The 18695-nt window shown below is 42.2% G+C and overlaps 1 protein-coding gene across 6 annotated transcripts in view; it reads right to left on the bottom strand.

Moving 5' to 3' along the window:
* Positions 1 to 18695, bottom strand: part of LOC129186192 (dedicator of cytokinesis protein 3-like) — a 48769-nt gene that overhangs the window by 24839 nt on the left and 5235 nt on the right. For all 6 annotated transcript variants that reach the window (XM_054784206.1, XM_054784205.1, XM_054784208.1 and 3 more), the window contains exons 2-21: positions 17686 to 17769; positions 17520 to 17560; positions 17284 to 17339; positions 16981 to 17077; positions 16568 to 16716; positions 16389 to 16473; positions 16218 to 16259; positions 15028 to 15191; positions 14861 to 14942; positions 13955 to 14015; positions 13014 to 13161; positions 11360 to 11448; positions 10999 to 11124; positions 10790 to 10914; positions 10373 to 10535; positions 10191 to 10297; positions 9920 to 10091; positions 9736 to 9833; positions 924 to 1007; positions 557 to 657 (exon numbers count right to left, since the gene is read on the bottom strand). In XM_054784206.1, coding sequence (XP_054640181.1) covers positions 557 to 657; positions 924 to 1007; positions 9736 to 9833; positions 9920 to 10091; positions 10191 to 10297; positions 10373 to 10535; positions 10790 to 10914; positions 10999 to 11124; positions 11360 to 11448; positions 13014 to 13161; positions 13955 to 14015; positions 14861 to 14942; positions 15028 to 15191; positions 16218 to 16259; positions 16389 to 16473; positions 16568 to 16716; positions 16981 to 17077; positions 17284 to 17339; positions 17520 to 17560; positions 17686 to 17769 — 2074 coding nt within the window. The remainder of the gene's footprint in view (positions 1 to 556; positions 658 to 923; positions 1008 to 9735; positions 9834 to 9919; positions 10092 to 10190; positions 10298 to 10372; positions 10536 to 10789; positions 10915 to 10998; positions 11125 to 11359; positions 11449 to 13013; positions 13162 to 13954; positions 14016 to 14860; positions 14943 to 15027; positions 15192 to 16217; positions 16260 to 16388; positions 16474 to 16567; positions 16717 to 16980; positions 17078 to 17283; positions 17340 to 17519; positions 17561 to 17685; positions 17770 to 18695) is intronic.

Here is an 18695-nt window from a genome sequence, read left to right as displayed (position 1 = left end):
CCATTTTTGTGTTGTTTATGTTGGTATAGTTGTTTAGATCTTTGAACTGTCACAAAAGCAAAAAATTTGAAGTTATGCTTGAAATGTATCTGTACACAAAAAGCGGTTTTTCTCCCTTTTCTTTTTGGGAACCGATATTTTCCTGAAACTTACCTATTTTCTACTGCTGATTACTAAAGAACGGAAAAAGGGAGAAACAAACTTATTTTTCTGATGAAAGACGAGAGTCTAATCTTTCTTTTGGTAGGTTCCATGTTTATACGTATAGCCATAGAACACAATATTCTGTGTGCCTTGAAAAATCTGTCAAAATTGTCTAAAATGGTGGGTACTGAAGGGGTTGTCTTTTGACAAATAGGCTGGGATTGAATGAGTTAATATCCATCCATCCGTCTATCCATTTTTGTCCGCTCATCCAGGTCCGGGTCGCGGGGTCAGCAGTCTCAGTAGAGATGCCAGATCTAGTGAAATCTTTAATATCACATTTCATCCTGCCAAGGGAACTCATTTACAACATTGGGCATGATAACCTTAATCAGTAATTTTACACACTCACTTGTAGGCCAAAGCACCAGCAAAGTGTTTATGGATGTACGTGTCCATGACAGGTCTGAAGTGGAAATATTTGCTGTCCCTGAGCAGGTTGATGATGAAAACCTGAGGACGAAAAGCATCATGGCTCCCGTCATTGCAAATATTAGCATTGCAACGGCCAATAAACGTCACAGTTACAGCATAAAATCTTCTTTTCATCCAGGTAGTGCCTGTGTGAGGTCACACGATCGTGTTTTCCATTCTACACTAATCGCCTTACTGAGGACGTTCGAAAGCAACGACACACAAACGTGTCAGTCAACATCTGACACTAAACTCTTGATTTTTCTTTGCTTCCCTGCACATAGAAGAAATGTAGAGCAACTTACCAAAGACTGGAAGACCAGAGGTCCATATTTGTCTGTGTTGTCGTCCAGAATGGAGAACAATGTGTCCAGAATGTCTTGAAGAAACTTACACACATACACACATTTTCTACAATTAGGAATATTTCATTATCTTGTAGTATTTTTAGCAAAGTTAAAAGCAGTGAAAGACGATACCAGTCTGGTTGGTGTTGATGCCATGATAGTATAACATGAAGATGACTTTACTGAGCATGCTCACTGCTCACTAGGCATGGGCCGGTATGAGATTCTGACGGTATGATAACCTTCGGCAAAAATATCACGGTTTCACGGCGCTACAATTACAGCTCTAAAATGTGAGGAAAAGGCTTCTTGAGACGTCATCTGTACTTCTGTGTAGAAGGTGTCGGACGTTTCGCTCCTCATCCGAAGAGCTTCGTCAGCAAACTAATAAGTGCTGGTAGCTTAGGCCTTAAATACAGTAAGAGTGGGCGGAATTGGTGTGCCAACACCCTCCTCCTATTGGTTCGTTACACTAAGCCTGGGCGGAGCAGTGGTATAATCCTATCCTGTTATTCACACCTACGATAAAAGGGAAGTGTCGCTCCCTGAATTGGGTATGAACGACTCTGATACTGGCTTGTTAGCATCTATTGTTCTGGCTCGGCCCTGCCTTCACCTCATTTGCAAGACTAAGAGCTGTGGGTTTAGGTCTCAGTAACCTGCTGAACACAGGGTCCAAATTAAACCTCAAACCACCATTCCGGTTCAATGATGGGTTCTGTTGTTTGACAAAAATAGCTTCCTTTACTCCTCTTTCCATCTGTTTTCTTTGGCCAAAATCTTTACCTCGCTGTCCTGAAAAGAGTGATTGGTAGCTTTCAGGTGTAGATGTACTGCTGATTGAGGACCACTAGCATTGTCCCTGCGATGTTGATAAAGCCTTTTTTGGAGCATTTGCTTAGTTTCCCCAATGTAGTGCTCTTTGCATTCCTCATCTTTACAGTGGATGGAATAGACCACATTGCTCTGTTTCTGGTTTGGAGCCTTGTCTTTAGGATGCACTAATTTTTGTCTCAGGGTATTTACTGGTTTGAAATAGGTAGGAATTTTGTGTTGCCATAAGATCCTCTGGAGTTTTTCGGAGACCCCCGCTACATAAGGGACTACCACTCCTCTCCTTTTTGCTTCTGTGGGCTTTTGGGTTTCTTTCCCTACTCTCTTCTTTTGACATTTGTTAAAAGCCCACCGTGGGTACCCACAGGTTGAGAGCGCTCTCTGGACATGTTGTGTCTCCTTTTTCTTTCCCTCAGCACTAGTTGGTATTTGTTCCGCTCTATGTTGGAGGGTCCTAATAACCCCTAGTTTATGTTGTAGTGGATGGTTTGATTCAAAAAGCAGGTATTGGTCAGTGTGTGTGGCCTTTCTAAAGACCTCTGTAAGTAGCTGTCTGTCCTTTCCTATAATTACCTTGCAGTCTAAGAAGGCTAGTTGGTTTTCTTTAGTGTCCTCGCGAGTAAATTTGATATTGGTGTCCACCGCATTGATGTGATCTGTGAAAGACAGAATTTCTTGTTTTTTGATTATGACAAAGGTGTCATCCACGTATCTAAACCAGTGCCTTGGTTTTGTCCCTGAGAAGGATGTGAGAGCCTGTTTCTCCATCTCTTCCATGTACAGATTCGCCACTATGGGTGAGACTGGTGAGCCCATAGCACAACCATGAATTTGTCTGTAGAATTTCCCTCTAAACTGAAAATATGTGGTGTTAAGGCAAATTTCCAGTAATTGGCAGATGTGGTCAGCACTAAGTTTTGTTCTCCGATGCAGAGTTGAGTCCTCGAGCAGTCTCTTCCTCACCACCGAGACTGCTGCTGAGGTGGGGACAGATGTGAAAAGTGAAGTCACATCATAAGACACCAAAGTTTCCTCTGGCTCCAATCTGAGGTCTTTGATGCTCGCCACAAACCCTTTTGTGTTCTCTATATGATGATCAGTGTTGCCTACCAAAGGGGATAAGACTGTTTTTACATATTTCGCTACATTGTACGTGGTAGAGTCAATGCTACAGACAATGGGTCTGAGGGGAAACCCTTCCTTGTGGATTTTTGGAAGGCCATAGATACATGGTGTAGCCTCCCCAGGGTATAACCTATGATACATCTGTCTGTCAATTAGTTCTTCCTTCTCTAACTTTTGGAGACAGTGTATGATTTCTTTCTTATACCTACTGGATGGGTCCCTTTTAAGTTGCTCATATGTGTTGGCATCACTAATTAGACTTGTTATTTTTTCCTCGTAGTCCAATGTGTTGAGAACCACTGTGCATCTGCCCTTATCAGCTGGTAAGATGGTGATGCTCTCATCTTTCTGCAGAGCCGCTAATGCTTTCCTCTCCCCTAATGTGATATTGGACGGTGGTGGTTTGGCACTACTGAGAAGGGCCGATATTCTCAGACGAAGGTCCCCTGCCTCTGTTCTAGAAAGGTTATTGTTCCTGATGGCCGATTCAGCTGCTGTGATATAGTCTACTGTGGGTATCGTTTTAGGAGTCACTGAGAAGTTGAGACCCTTGGTTAATACTGCCTTCTCTGTCTCCGAGAGGCTTCTGTCTGACAGATTTTTGATCCAATTTTCTTTAGTATTGGTCTGATTCCCCCCATCCTTAGTGTTTACGACAAGCTGTGGTCGATTTTCCAATAGAAGTTTCTGGAATTTTCCCTTATGCCTTTCTTTGGTTTTGCTATGGTGCTTCATATAACCTGATTTGGTAAATTCACAAACCTCCTGATAGGTTTCGTGCGTAAGCTTGGTTTGCAATCTCTGATAGAAGGTTTCTACTTCAGACTGTTTATTTTTTATCTCTATGTTAAGTCTCCTAATTCTCAAATTCTGTATTTTTCTGATGTAGTTTTGTTGCATTTTCCTTGCCAAGTGTCCTTGCTCAAGGGACGCTTGCCTCATGCATTTGGGGATTAACCTACTCTGCCTGCATCTAAGATTAAATCTGAGGTGGTTCCTTAAATCTGCTAATTTAAGAGTGGACTTTTCTAAGCTACGTACCAGCAGAAGGATGTCTCTCCCAAAGTTGGTCGCAATGCGTCTGTGTAGGCTCTCAGTCGTACAGGAGTTGTCCATCGAGGAAAAGGCTTCTTGAGACGTCATCTGTACTTCTGTGTAGAAGGTGTCGGACGTTTCGCTCCTCATCCGAAGAGCTTCGTCAGCAAACTAATAAGTGCTGGTAGCTTAGGCCTTAAATACAGTAAGAGTGGGCGGAATTGGTGTGCCAACACCCTCCTCCTATTGGTTCGTTACACTAAGCCTGGGCGGAGCAGTGGTATAATCCTATCCTGTTATTCACACCTACGATAAAAGGGAAGTGTCGCTCCCTGAATTGGGTATGAACGACTCTGATACTGGCTTGTTAGCATCTATTGTTCTGGCTCGGCCCTGCCTTCACCTCATTTGCAAGACTAAGAGCTGTGGGTTTAGGTCTCAGTAACCTGCTGAACACAGGGTCCAAATTTGGTTTAATTTGGACCCTGACACTTTTCCTTGCCAAGTGTCCTTGCTCAAGGGACGCTTGCCTCATGCATTTGGGGATTAACCTACTCTGCCTGCATCTAAGATTAAATCTGAGGTGGTTCCTTAAATCTGCTAATTTAAGAGTGGACTTTTCTAAGCTACGTACCAGCAGAAGGATGTCTCTCCCAAAGTTGGTCGCAATGCGTCTGTGTAGGCTCTCAGTCGTACAGGAGTTGTCCATCGAGGAAAAGGCTTCTTGAGACGTCATCTGTACTTCTGTGTAGAAGGTGTCGGACGTTTCGCTCCTCATCCGAAGAGCTTCGTCAGCAAACTAATAAGTGCTGGTAGCTTAGGCCTTAAATACAGTAAGAGTGGGCGGAATTGGTGTGCCAACACCCTCCTCCTATTGGTTCGTTACACTAAGCCTGGGCGGAGCAGTGGTATAATCCTATCCTGTTATTCACACCTACGATAAAAGGGAAGTGTCGCTCCCTGAATTGGGTATGAACGACTCTGATACTGGCTTGTTAGCATCTATTGTTCTGGCTCGGCCCTGCCTTCACCTCATTTGCAAGACTAAGAGCTGTGGGTTTAGGTCTCAGTAACCTGCTGAACACAGGGTCCAAATTTGGTTTAATTTGGTTTAATTTGGACCCTTTTCCTCCAAATTTGGTTTAATTTGGTTTAATTTGGACCCTGTGTTCAGCAGGTTACTGAGACCTAAACCCACAGCTCTTAGTCTTGCAAATGAGGTGAAGGCAGGGCCGAGCCAGAACAATAGATGCTAACAAGCCAGTATCAGAGTCGTTCATACCCAATTCAGGGAGCGACACTTCCCTTTTATCGTAGGTGTGAATAACAGGATAGGATTATACCACTGCTCCGCCCAGGCTTAGTGTAACGAACCAATAGGAGGAGGGTGTTGGCACACCAATTCCGCCCACTCTTACTGTATTTAAGGCCTAAGCTACCAGCACTTATTAGTTTGCTGACGAAGCTCTTCGGATGAGGAGCGAAACGTCCGACACCTTCTACACAGAAGTACAGATGACGTCTCAAGAAGCCTTTTCCTCGATGGACAACTCCTGTACGACTGAGAGCCTACACAGACGCATTGCGACCAACTTTGGGAGAGACATCCTTCTGCTGGTACGTAGCTTAGAAAAGTCCACTCTTAAATTAGCAGATTTAAGGAACCACCTCAGATTTAATCTTAGATGCAGGCAGAGTAGGTTAATCCCCAAATGCATGAGGCAAGCGTCCCTTGAGCAAGGACACTTGGCAAGGAAAATGCAACAAAACTACATCAGAAAAATACAGAATTTGAGAATTAGGAGACTTAACATAGAGATAAAAAATAAACAGTCTGAAGTAGAAACCTTCTATCAGAGATTGCAAACCAAGCTTACGCACGAAACCTATCAGGAGGTTTGTGAATTTACCAAATCAGGTTATATGAAGCACCATAGCAAAACCAAAGAAAGGCATAAGGGAAAATTCCAGAAACTTCTATTGGAAAATCGACCACAGCTTGTCGTAAACACTAAGGATGGGGGGAATCAGACCAATACTAAAGAAAATTGGATCAAAAATCTGTCAGACAGAAGCCTCTCGGAGACAGAGAAGGCAGTATTAACCAAGGGTCTCAACTTCTCAGTGACTCCTAAAACGATACCCACAGTAGACTATATCACAGCAGCTGAATCGGCCATCAGGAACAATAACCTTTCTAGAACAGAGGCAGGGGACCTTCGTCTGAGAATATCGGCCCTTCTCAGTAGTGCCAAACCACCACCGTCCAATATCACATTAGGGGAGAGGAAAGCATTAGCGGCTCTGCAGAAAGATGAGAGCATCACCATCTTACCAGCTGATAAGGGCAGATGCACAGTGGTTCTCAACACATTGGACTACGAGGAAAAAATAACAAGTCTAATTAGTGATGCCAACACATATGAGCAACTTAAAAGGGACCCATCCAGTAGGTATAAGAAAGAAATCATACACTGTCTCCAAAAGTTAGAGAAGGAAGAACTAATTGACAGACAGATGTATCATAGGTTATACCCTGGGGAGGCTACACCATGTATCTATGGCCTTCCAAAAATCCACAAGGAAGGGTTTCCCCTCAGACCCATTGTCTGTAGCATTGACTCTACCACGTACAATGTAGCGAAATATGTAAAAACAGTCTTATCCCCTTTGGTAGGCAACACTGATCATCATATAGAGAACACAAAAGGGTTTGTGGCGAGCATCAAAGACCTCAGATTGGAGCCAGAGGAAACTTTGGTGTCTTATGATGTGACTTCACTTTTCACATCTGTCCCCACCTCAGCAGCAGTCTCGGTGGTGAGGAAGAGACTGCTCGAGGACTCAACTCTGCATCGGAGAACAAAACTTAGTGCTGACCACATCTGCCAATTACTGGAAATTTGCCTTAACACCACATATTTTCAGTTTAGAGGGAAATTCTACAGACAAATTCATGGTTGTGCTATGGGCTCACCAGTCTCACCCATAGTGGCGAATCTGTACATGGAAGAGATGGAGAAACAGGCTCTCACATCCTTCTCAGGGACAAAACCAAGGCACTGGTTTAGATACGTGGATGACACCTTTGTCATAATCAAAAAACAAGAAATTCTGTCTTTCACAGATCACATCAATGCGGTGGACACCAATATCAAATTTACTCGCGAGGACACTAAAGAAAACCAACTAGCCTTCTTAGACTGCAAGGTAATTATAGGAAAGGACAGACAGCTACTTACAGAGGTCTTTAGAAAGGCCACACACACTGACCAATACCTGCTTTTTGAATCAAACCATCCACTACAACATAAACTAGGGGTTATTAGGACCCTCCAACATAGAGCGGAACAAATACCAACTAGTGCTGAGGGAAAGAAAAAGGAGACACAACATGTCCAGAGAGCGCTCTCAACCTGTGGGTACCCACGGTGGGCTTTTAACAAATGTCAAAAGAAGAGAGTAGGGAAAGAAACCCAAAAGCCCACAGAAGCAAAAAGGAGAGGAGTGGTAGTCCCTTATGTAGCGGGGGTCTCCGAAAAACTCCAGAGGATCTTATGGCAACACAAAATTCCTACCTATTTCAAACCAGTAAATACCCTGAGACAAAAATTAGTGCATCCTAAAGACAAGGCTCCAAACCAGAAACAGAGCAATGTGGTCTATTCCATCCACTGTAAAGATGAGGAATGCAAAGAGCACTACATTGGGGAAACTAAGCAAATGCTCCAAAAAAGGCTTTATCAACATCGCAGGGACAATGCTAGTGGTCCTCAATCAGCAGTACATCTACACCTGAAAGCTACCAATCACTCTTTTCAGGACAGCGAGGTAAAGATTTTGGCCAAAGAAAACAGATGGTTTGAAAGAGGAGTAAAGGAAGCTATTTTTGTCAAACAACAGAACCCATCATTGAACCGGAATGGTGGTTTGAGGTTTAATTTGGACCCTGTGTTCAGCAGGTTACTGAGACCTAAACCCACAGCTCTTAGTCTTGCAAATGAGGTGAAGGCAGGGCCGAGCCAGAACAATAGATGCTAACAAGCCAGTATCAGAGTCGTTCATACCCAATTCAGGGAGCGACACTTCCCTTTTATCGTAGGTGTGAATAACAGGATAGGATTATACCACTGCTCCGCCCAGGCTTAGTGTAACGAACCAATAGGAGGAGGGTGTTGGCACACCAATTCCGCCCACTCTTACTGTATTTAAGGCCTAAGCTACCAGCACTTATTAGTTTGCTGACGAAGCTCTTCGGATGAGGAGCGAAACGTCCGACACCTTCTACACAGAAGTACAGATGACGTCTCAAGAAGCCTTTTCCTCGATGGACAACTCCTGTACGACTGAGAGCCTACACAGAAGCTCTAAAATGTGTTATTTTGAAATATCTTTATTGGAAAGAAGAGGAAAATAAACATTTTCTGTGGAACAATCATGTTAAACGAATATAATACAACATGATGGACGTGGAACATATGTTTTTGAAATAAATTGACAAAAATAAGTGAATGACTTTGAATGATGGTGGAGTAAATCTTCTAAGTGTGCATCCCTTTGAAGGAATCTTTCACGTGAGTACAATGTTTTCACTTAATAATGTCCCAGTTCCAACTGCGAGGAATAACACAGGACATGACAAAGTATTTCCACACAGTGGTCGCACTGGACCTCAGCTTTCTCTCATACCGTAGGACCACATGACAGACTGTCTTAGAGGTTTTCAAACCGTGACTTTTTCATACTGTGGTATACCTTGATACCGGTAACCGACCCATGCCTACTGTTCACAAGGCAAAAGATTATGGGATTTCTTTGGGTCCACTGGCAATGGTTCTGAACGGAGACGGTCAAGGCTTACATTTGTGGTGCCAAGAGGAAACAAATGTATTAATATTAATACAGAACTTACAGGATTGGAACTACGTCGCAGTTCCAACATATTGAAGTATATTTGCGTATTTAAGCAAAGTATTCTTGGCCTAAATTAAGCATTTTCAAGCATAAAAATGGTTAAATGAAGAAAAATACAAATATAAGACGATAGAAGACGTGACACGTAGTGTAATATCTAATAATGTGTGCGCCTTTAAGAGGCGGGGCCTGGGAAGTGTGTGTTTAGCTGAGTGTTAGCATAGTTAGCAGTGTGAAGAGTGTGAATGTTCACTGCATATGTGTTCTCTGCTTGTTAATAAAAGCAACTGAAGTCCATCATTAGTCTCTGCTTAACCACAAGCAGCAGCATTACAGTAGTATTCTACACTGGTCACTAGGTGTCAGTAAAGCTACACTGATGAGACAATAGCCACACAGGTAGTACGCTGTCAATGCTAACTTGTGATGCCATGTTATGTCTTATTTATGTCTAAAATTATTTTCTCTTTTTATATCTACTATATTGGGTAATAGGAGTGTAAAAGTGATTATAGGGGTGTTATTTCGTCTTTAGAGGGCTCTTGTTAAAAAGCATTCCATTTCTAAATAAGGAATCCTACTTGGCAGAAATTCACTTATCACGGTCGGGTCTGGAACCAATTAACTGGCATGAACGAGGGATGACTGTATGTTGATGACTATGTTGATAGGCGCAAGTACGAGAAGTGTAGTACATTTCTGTGTGTATCTGATAAAGTTCCAGAAGGCGCTTTTAAAAATCAGAATACAAATAAGAGTACATTCCCAAGGATGTTTACATTATTGCAATGAATATCGTGTGCGCTCCTACAAGCTAAGGCAGATGAAATACACAAAGTCATCAATAAAAGTTCTTACATACCTTGACTATTTCCTCTCCACTGATGTGTCGCAGGCGGCCAAGGATGTCGGAGACCCGGTCCGGATGTGCTTTCCATTTGAGCAGAGCCAGCAGGTCCACTAGAAGAGCAGAGACGTGTCATTGTCGCCACATACGTTGAGCAAGTGTGTGGTCATCTGAACACGGAGACCGAGGTCTTCTTTACCGTTCTGGGTGAGCTTGGTGGACGAGAGCTGGGTGGAGATCCAGAAGGTCTCCCTGGTGCTGCGCTGGAAGAGGAGGCTGGTCCCAACACCAGGACTGAGGTTCATGTGGTCTTTGCAGCAGGGGAGGCCCAAGTAGTGGGCGGGGTGACTGAACGTTGTGTTGTCGTCACACTGAGGTCACATGTGATTGGTGTTACATGAAACTCATCAACTCACATCACCAAATGTTGTTACTATAATGTAGTTGCAAAAAAGGGAGCTCAATCAGACCTTGTAGACAAAGAGTTCGTGGCTCTGGTCGGACAGCGTGGTCCCGTCGTCCCTCATGAGCGGCGTGAAGGAAAAGCCGAAGAGTTTCTTTTCTCCTTTGTCCTTGGCTTCAGGGACACAAAGAGAAGACAAGCTGATGATAAAGACCACGTCTCCGTTTGTCTCCGCGTGTTCTTCCTCACTGGAACAATGCCTGAACTCGAAGCGGAGGTGGGAGCCTCGGAATCGGTCGATGGGGATGGGCAGCTTGATGGCCTCGCTCCATCGAGGGCTGTTGTTGTGGTAGAGCACGAAGGAGCGATGCGCCGCCATGTTGGGCTCGCCACAACCCAGACTAACGCAGTCCTGCACCAGGAGGGTAAAACACAACATCAACATCCAGGAGCCTTTCTTTTACTTTTTCAAACCGAAAGTTGTCCTTGCTAATCCCTTTTTGCACCAAAGATGACCTTCAAGCTTCCTGATTCTTAACACTGAAGTCCGAAACTTGAACGGAGAGAAAGGAAGTTCTCACTGAGCGCCATCGTCACATCATTTCCAAAAAACACAAAGGACACCTACACAACTACTGCACAGCAACACACGAGTGTGAAGGTCACCTTCACAAGTTCTCCATCGGCGCTGAGCACAAAAACACCAACTTCAATGTTCTTCTGAACGCTTTTTCCTCCTCTCTCAAAGTCGCCTCGCTCCAGCGTCAAGTACAAGTCGTTGCGCACGTCACCTGTGACCGCAAAGCAACCAAGCCTTCACGTGCCATCAAACATCAGCGACACGCCCGCTCACGCCTGGCAACACGCGCGCTCACCTGGCATGATGACGTCAGGGAAGCCCAGCTTGCGCGTCATGGCCACGCCTCCGCTCAACACCGCTTTCTTTTCCCGCCGGAGATCCTCCAAGTCGCCTCGCAACAACTGCAATGAGATGATCAGACCTGCGACACACAAGATGAAGAGCGAGGACATCCACGTGAAGATGACTGAGATGAAGAACCTCCAACTTCCTCGACGTGTAGGACATGACGATCAATACATCAACATCATCAATACATAAAGGTGATGAAGATGAGTGAGATGAGAATGAAATGACAGGAAGTAGTTGGGCCCTTCAACGTAATGTTTCATCAGAATGTCAAGTATTTTACTTGATGTTTTGAAAAAGTTTCATACCGTAGTTGTTTCCGGGCGCCGAGTATTTGGTACTGGATTTGCGGATGATGTTTTCATGGATTTGGTACCATTCGTTCTCGTTGTTACACCTGAAAGTTTTATCAAGCAGAGAGCATATACTACTTCCACATATACAGTATATATTTACACTTCTTCCACATATATATACACTGCCTCGACATACATATACACTACTTCCACATACATATATACTAATACCACATACATATGTACTACTTCCTCATATATATACACTACTTCCACATACATATATACTCATACCACATACATATGTACTACTTCCTCATATATATACACTACTTCCACATACATATATACTCATACCACATACATATGTACTACTTCCTCATATATATACACTACTTCCACATACATATATACTAATACCACATACATATGTACTACTTCCTCATATATATATACACTACTTCCACATACATACTGCATATACTAATACCACATACATATGCACTACTTCCTCATATATATACACTACTTCCATATACATACTGCATATACTAATACCACATACAGTACATATGCACTACGTCCTCATATATATATACACTACTTCCACATACATACTGCATATACTAATACCACATACATATGCACTACTTTCATATGCACTACTTTCCTATACATATACACTACTTCCACATACATGTACACTACTTCCGCTACTTTCACATACATACAGTATATACTACTTCCACATACATATACACGACTTTCACAATACACTACTTCCGCGTACATATACATGGTGCACTGGTGTGCAATCACAAGTACTGGCCTCAAGTATTTGTTTCATGACATGATATGCATTTATTCCAACAGTCTATTATGTTCATTTGGTAGCATGTTTTTTGGCTGCACCACTTCTAGTAGTGTATGTGTATGTTAGATTGTTTTCTTCAATCAGATTCCAGCATCTATGTGTTGCCATTTCAATGTAATCTGCCCAGGGCCTTCAGAATCAGGAGTGCTGGCCAATGTCACATACACACTATTAGCAATGTGGCTGTTCTTTTTTTTAGCCAAACACATTTCTGATTGGCCTCACAGGACCTGCTAGCAGGCGTACAGTTACGTCAGCATTTTTCCCTTCTCTGTGTGTAACATTCAGAGTTACGCGGTGCTTGAATGCACCATCACATGAACAGTGCAAAGCTTCATTGGTTCTGTTCCGACATGAAGGTAGGAGAGAGACACTGTGCTGCTTGTGGTTCTGTGTGCGTTATATGAATAAATAAGTGAGTATTTACATAGATTTTCTATACAAGTTGCCTGGGAAAGGTTTTTGTTCAACGCTTCCACAGGAAGTCTTCCAGACCAGTGCTTATATATATACAGTTTAATAGTTGGCAAATATGTGTTAAAAGCAACTAACAGAAATGGTATATCATTTCAAAGGGAAATAAACTTTCCATGAGTATATATTTATTAAGATTATTCATGAATTGCTAAGCCAACAGAGAAATCATCATTGAGAAATGCACAGATTGTCTTCATACGAAACTGTATTTGATTCAACGGTGTATAAATATAGCAAATATGAATACAAGTCGTACTGCTGATGTCGCAGTTGTGTGTGTGTGCGTGTGTGCGTGTGCGTGTATGCAGGACTCACATGTAGACTTTGAGAACAAAGTCTTTTTCCTCTCGGAGTTCCGAGATCGTTTGCAGGACGTCGCTCATGGCGAGGACGGCGCAGCCGTAAGGTCGTCGGTATCGTACGTGTGCCGGACCTTTTTTACTGTCATTCAGCAACATCCGCCCTGCCACAGGAAGTGGAAACCATGATGATGCTATTTTGTGTTTTGTCTTGCCGAAGGTCAGGTGCTCCCTCTACCCTCCTCTCCTCACTTGTTGATGTTACACTTTGACAATAAATTTATGATAATTGGATCATGTGTAACTTGTTGAAGTTACACTTTGATGTATGTATGTACAGTATGTATGTATGTATGTATGTATGTACGTATGTATGTACAGTATATATGTATGTACTGTATGTATGCACAGTATGTATGTATGTATGTACTGTATGTATGTATGTATGTACGTACGTACGTATGTACAGTATGTATGTATGTATGTATGTACGTACGTACATATGTACTTATGTATGTATGTACAGTATGTATGTATGTATGTAAATACGTATATACGTACATACGTACGTATGTACGTACTTACGTATGTACGTATGTATGTATGTACTTACGTATGTACGTATGTATGTATGTACGTATGTATGTATGTACTGTATGTATGTATGTATGCATGTATGTATGTATGTATGTATGTATGTACGTACAGTATATGTATGCATGTATGTATGTATGTATGTACAGTATATGTATGCATGCATGTATGTATCTATGTATGTAAGTATGTATGTACAGTATAGGTATGTCAACCAGCTGCTACTACTTCTTGTTTCCTGGTAGTAATAAAAGTTTTCAGTTATGACGCTTGTTTGATAAACTTCATAAAATTTGCATCCATGTGCTGAAATGAATTGATGACATTGAGTCAGTGTGTCATGTGACCTGTGCTGTGCTTTACCTGTTCGGATCACCTGTGAGATGATGTACAGATCTCTCTTCATGTCTTTGTTGCTCAAGTCCTACACAAACACACACACACACACATACACGATGTAGTAAAAGTGTGTACAGTCGTCCCTCGTTTGTCGCGGTTAATTGGTTCCAGAGCAGACAGCGTTATGTGAATTTCAAAGAAGTCGCATTAAATATTAATAAAAGGAATATTTTCGTAGTTAGAACATAGAAAACCTGTTCATGACTTTCTAAATACAGATTTTACCATTATTAGAGTCATTATTAGACCTGAAATAACACCTCAATAGTCACTTTTATACCCCTATTTTTCTTTGTTTACATCACGTTGCAAAGGCTACGGGATCACTGCATAGCAAGCAACCGAGCTAACTAGTTAGCCTCTCCAATTTATTTATTCTACACTTAGTGTTTGAAACGGAGTGGGGAAGAAGGCCAAAGAAGCCAAAACTTTACCACGTCCACAGGGAATGAGAGGATAATCTTTTTTTCACTCGATCTCAGCCATGATACAGTATGTCCGTCTCAGCCAAGGCATCTCGGCTCGGCTCTGCAGGCTCAGGAGCCAGTCTCCATGCAGTGTGAAAGTTAATGTAATCTAACATCATGTCTCATAACATTACTGATGCCCAGTGACCACAATATGCATATATAATATATACAGTATATATATAATATATATGTTTTATATATGTTTTTACTAATAATAGGCCACAGCCAACCAAGAAACAGCAATCATTTATTCATGAATAATTTTTTGAAAAAACACAATAGAGTGAGGGAGCGATATTCAAACCGTGATATAGCGAGGGACGACTACATTAGGAAGGATGTAAAAAAGGTTTTTTGAAGGGAAATGAAGGAGTTGAAGGTTTGAGTGAGCAGGTTTTACCGTGAAGAGGGCGCTCAGTCTTTCCGCCTTCTCATGATTCTTTGCTCCTCCATTTTTGTTGAGCCTGACCAGAAACTTTTCACTAAAAACAAGCAGGATGCTGCGGGTTACGCGAGCTTTACGCTGACCTTGACATTGACGTCTTCTGATGAGAGAAAAAACCCAACCTGATGCTTTTTCCTTCTCGGCAGTCGTAGAGCGAGAAGAAGATGTCGGTGTCTTCTCCGATGTTGTTGGATGTGAAGCTCTTCAGGTGGAGCAGCAGGTGATGAGCCACTGGAGCTTTGCAGGCGTCGCCGCCGCCGGGTTTCTGATGACTGCTGGGCTCAGCCTGAGGGTCACCAGAGGTCATCTCAGTCAGCAACATCTCTTAGGCTCTTTCTGGTTTTATTTTGCAAAAAAAAAGCAGGTACAGCAGATCCACCCTTTTTGCAATCTGCAAAAATCTGCGAGTAATTGAAGATCTATTTTTATTACACGGCTAGCTCCTCCCCCTCCAGACCCTCTTGCCGTTGTTTACTCACAACACCATTCAGGTTTAATCCCTAATTATTCCTCACACTTATCATATATTCATAAATGATTAGTGACTGAGGGTGAATGAGACGTGTTTTCTGCAGAATACTTGCTAACAAACTGTCTTACTTACTTTTTAAAATCTCTACTTCTCTGTCAGTACAATTACATAATAATATTAATTGTAGCTTTTTTTCCTAATTATTAATTTTGCTTTTGCTCAATTTAATCCATTATTTATTTCTTTTTCTATTTTGCTGTCTAAATACAGCACAATTGCATCACTATATTGTTTTTTTGTGTTCTTTTTTTTTTTTCTTTCATATTTGATGAATAGTTTTTGCCAGTAAATCACAGGCCCCTGGGATTGCCGCAACCGAATCACGGACTTGGCCAATAAAAACGGAATATACTGTTAAATGCGGAATCTCGCGGAAGTTGACGTCATGTGAGTGAAAAAATGCTGTCATCGTGACGAGAAGGAACGTTTGTGTGGGGGAGTACTTCTCCGGCGGACCGCTCAATCATGACGTAATCTCATCACGACCACTAACCCGCCCCCTCCCGAACTAAACATGTCGTAACGGTGACCTGAAACACCGGCAAACGTTGGCAAAAAAAACTTCAAAGCTCCTCTCTTACAGAGCGTGAGTGGAAGCTAGCAGGCTTAGCTAGAGCGGCTGTGTGAGTGTGTTTCTTTTATCGCTTGTTAATGCAAACGAGCGTTTTAACATGCCCGCTGATGTCGTGCAAGTTTCTCCCAGCTCGTCTTAACCATTCTCGTCTCTATTGATGACATGTTAAATCGTTAAATAGTATGACTTGGCGCAAGTTGACAAACCTGTGAAGAGTTGTGTTGGGCGTTGTGTCTGCTGCTCACGTGCTGAGAAGAAAAACATCATCATCGTCATTGTGGCAACAAACATAACAAGTTAGAGCTTTATCATTAGCACTGAAATCATGATAGCATGTATGGAATTCTAATACTCTGATGAATGTCCATCCAACTCACCATCTTGTAAAGATCAGAGACGCTGATCTGATCTTCATCCACCATCGCAAAATCTTTTCTTGGAACCAAGTCCAAACCCAAATTTCTGAACACGCACACACACACAGGTCAAATATGTATGATAAGAGTGAGTGTATGTGTGTGTGTGTGTGTGTGTGTGTGTGTGTGTTGTGTCTCACTCATTTCCCCAGTCCAGTCTGGCAGTCACATGTCTTTTGATGTCTCGGTTCTGATCATGTGTCAGCTGACCCGACAGCAGCTGTCTCCTCAAGTCAATCAGCTCCGACATCACATGACCCAGTTTGAAGAATAATTCCACTTTATGTCGCTGAAACAGTCATTACTCGTCATCCTCATAATCATCACATCATCACTTTACAATTACTACTTTCTACTTATCTCAGCGGGGGTCAACGTGTATAAAACCAACTATGCAGTATACACTGTCAGCATATATGCAAGATACAGTACAAGTATAATAATTGTATATGAGTATAATAAGCATTTACAGCCATGGGCAAAAACGTCGGCCAATGTTTAGGATGGAATGCAAATGATGTGAGGCTGATGTGAAAATGAAGGCTGTGCTAACCACATAGAGTTGTTTCCACAGACACGCCCATTCCTGCAGCGTGGATGTCACCTCAGTAACAAGCACATCTTCCACAGGTACTACCGTCTCCTTGGACCTGCAGCACACACACACACACACACACACACTATCACATGTATGATGCAGTAATATTTGTGAAGAAAGTACCAGTGTATTTTGCAGTAAAAACACACAACTGCTACAAAAAGTCTGATACATGTGTTCATGTTTTACTCTGTAGTATACAGTAATAGCAGTATTTAGCAATATTTACATGTATTTAGTAGTGTTTAGTAGTCATACCCTTTACTGGTGACAGTACATTTCTTCACATGAATGTAACATGATGGGAAAACACCCTGCAGACACATCAATATATCTATCAGTACATCAATACATCAATACAGTCCTTCAATATATCCAACAAGCAGCAAATAGCGTACATATACACACATGAGGAAGTGTGTGTGTGTGTGTGTGTGTGTGTGTGCGTGTGTGTGTGTGTTCGTAGCAGAATGGAAGAAGAAAAAGTGTGTTACTTTGATATCTGATCTCCTGAGGGAGAAACCTCTGAACCATCCTGAAACACAACAGACAGTTTTTTCCACGTTTAACAGTGTTGGTAGTGTTATCAGGGTAATAGTGTTTATGAATAATGTACCAATGTGACAAATGGAAAGGATGTATGTTTGTGTTGAAGGTCACCTTCACATTTCTCCAGGATGTGAACGGTCTCTCCGAGCTCCAAGGTCAGCGAGTGCGGGAAACAACTTCTGAAACTGCACACCACTGATGATGAAGAACACACCATCATCACACATTAGGCTTTCCTCATCGTCCTCACACACCTTCAACACTCACTCCATCCTCAGTCACATCATTCTCAGTCACATCATTTTCATTCTCAGTCACGTTATTCTCTGTCACATCATTCTCATCCTCAGTCACATCGTTCTAAGTGACATCAATCTCAGCCACATCATTCCTTCCTCAGTCACATCATTCTCATTCACATCATTCTCATCCTCAGTCACATTATTCTCAGTCACATCAATCTCAGTCACATTATTCTCCATCATGTCATTCTCATCCTCAGTCACATCCTTCTCAGTCACATCATTCTCCGTGACATCACTCTCAGTCACATCATTCTCAGTGACATCATTCTCATCCTCAGTCAAATCATTCTCAGTATCATTCTCATCTCGATCACATCACTCTCAATGACATCACTCTCAGTCACATCATTCTCAGTGACATTGTTCCTTCCTCAGTCACATCATTCTCAGTGACATTACTCTCAGTGACATCATTCTCATCCTCAGTCACATCATTGTCAGTCACATAATTCTCATCCTCAGTCATATCATTCTCAGTCACGTCATTCTCATCCAAGGTAACATCATTCTTAGTCATGTTATTCTCAGTCATGTCATTCTCAGTCATGTCATTCTCAGTCACATCCTTCTCAGTCACATTTCTCAGTCACATCTTTCTCATCTTCAGTCACATCATTCTCAGTGTCATTCTCATCCTCGGTCACATCACTCTCAGTGACATCGCTCTCAGCCACATCATTCTCAGTGACATCGTTACTTCCTCATTCACATCATTCTCAGTGACATCATTCTCATCCTCAGTCACATTACTCTCAGTGACATTACTCTCAGTGACATCATTATCAGGGACATCGTTCTCATCCTCAGTCGCATTAC

This window comes from Dunckerocampus dactyliophorus, chromosome 8 (genome assembly GCF_027744805.1).
Source record: "Dunckerocampus dactyliophorus isolate RoL2022-P2 chromosome 8, RoL_Ddac_1.1, whole genome shotgun sequence".
Classification (NCBI taxonomy): Eukaryota; Metazoa; Chordata; class Actinopteri; order Syngnathiformes; family Syngnathidae; genus Dunckerocampus; species Dunckerocampus dactyliophorus.
Note: the sequence above shows the minus strand (reverse complement) of the source record. Positions and strands in the feature narration are given on the sequence as shown.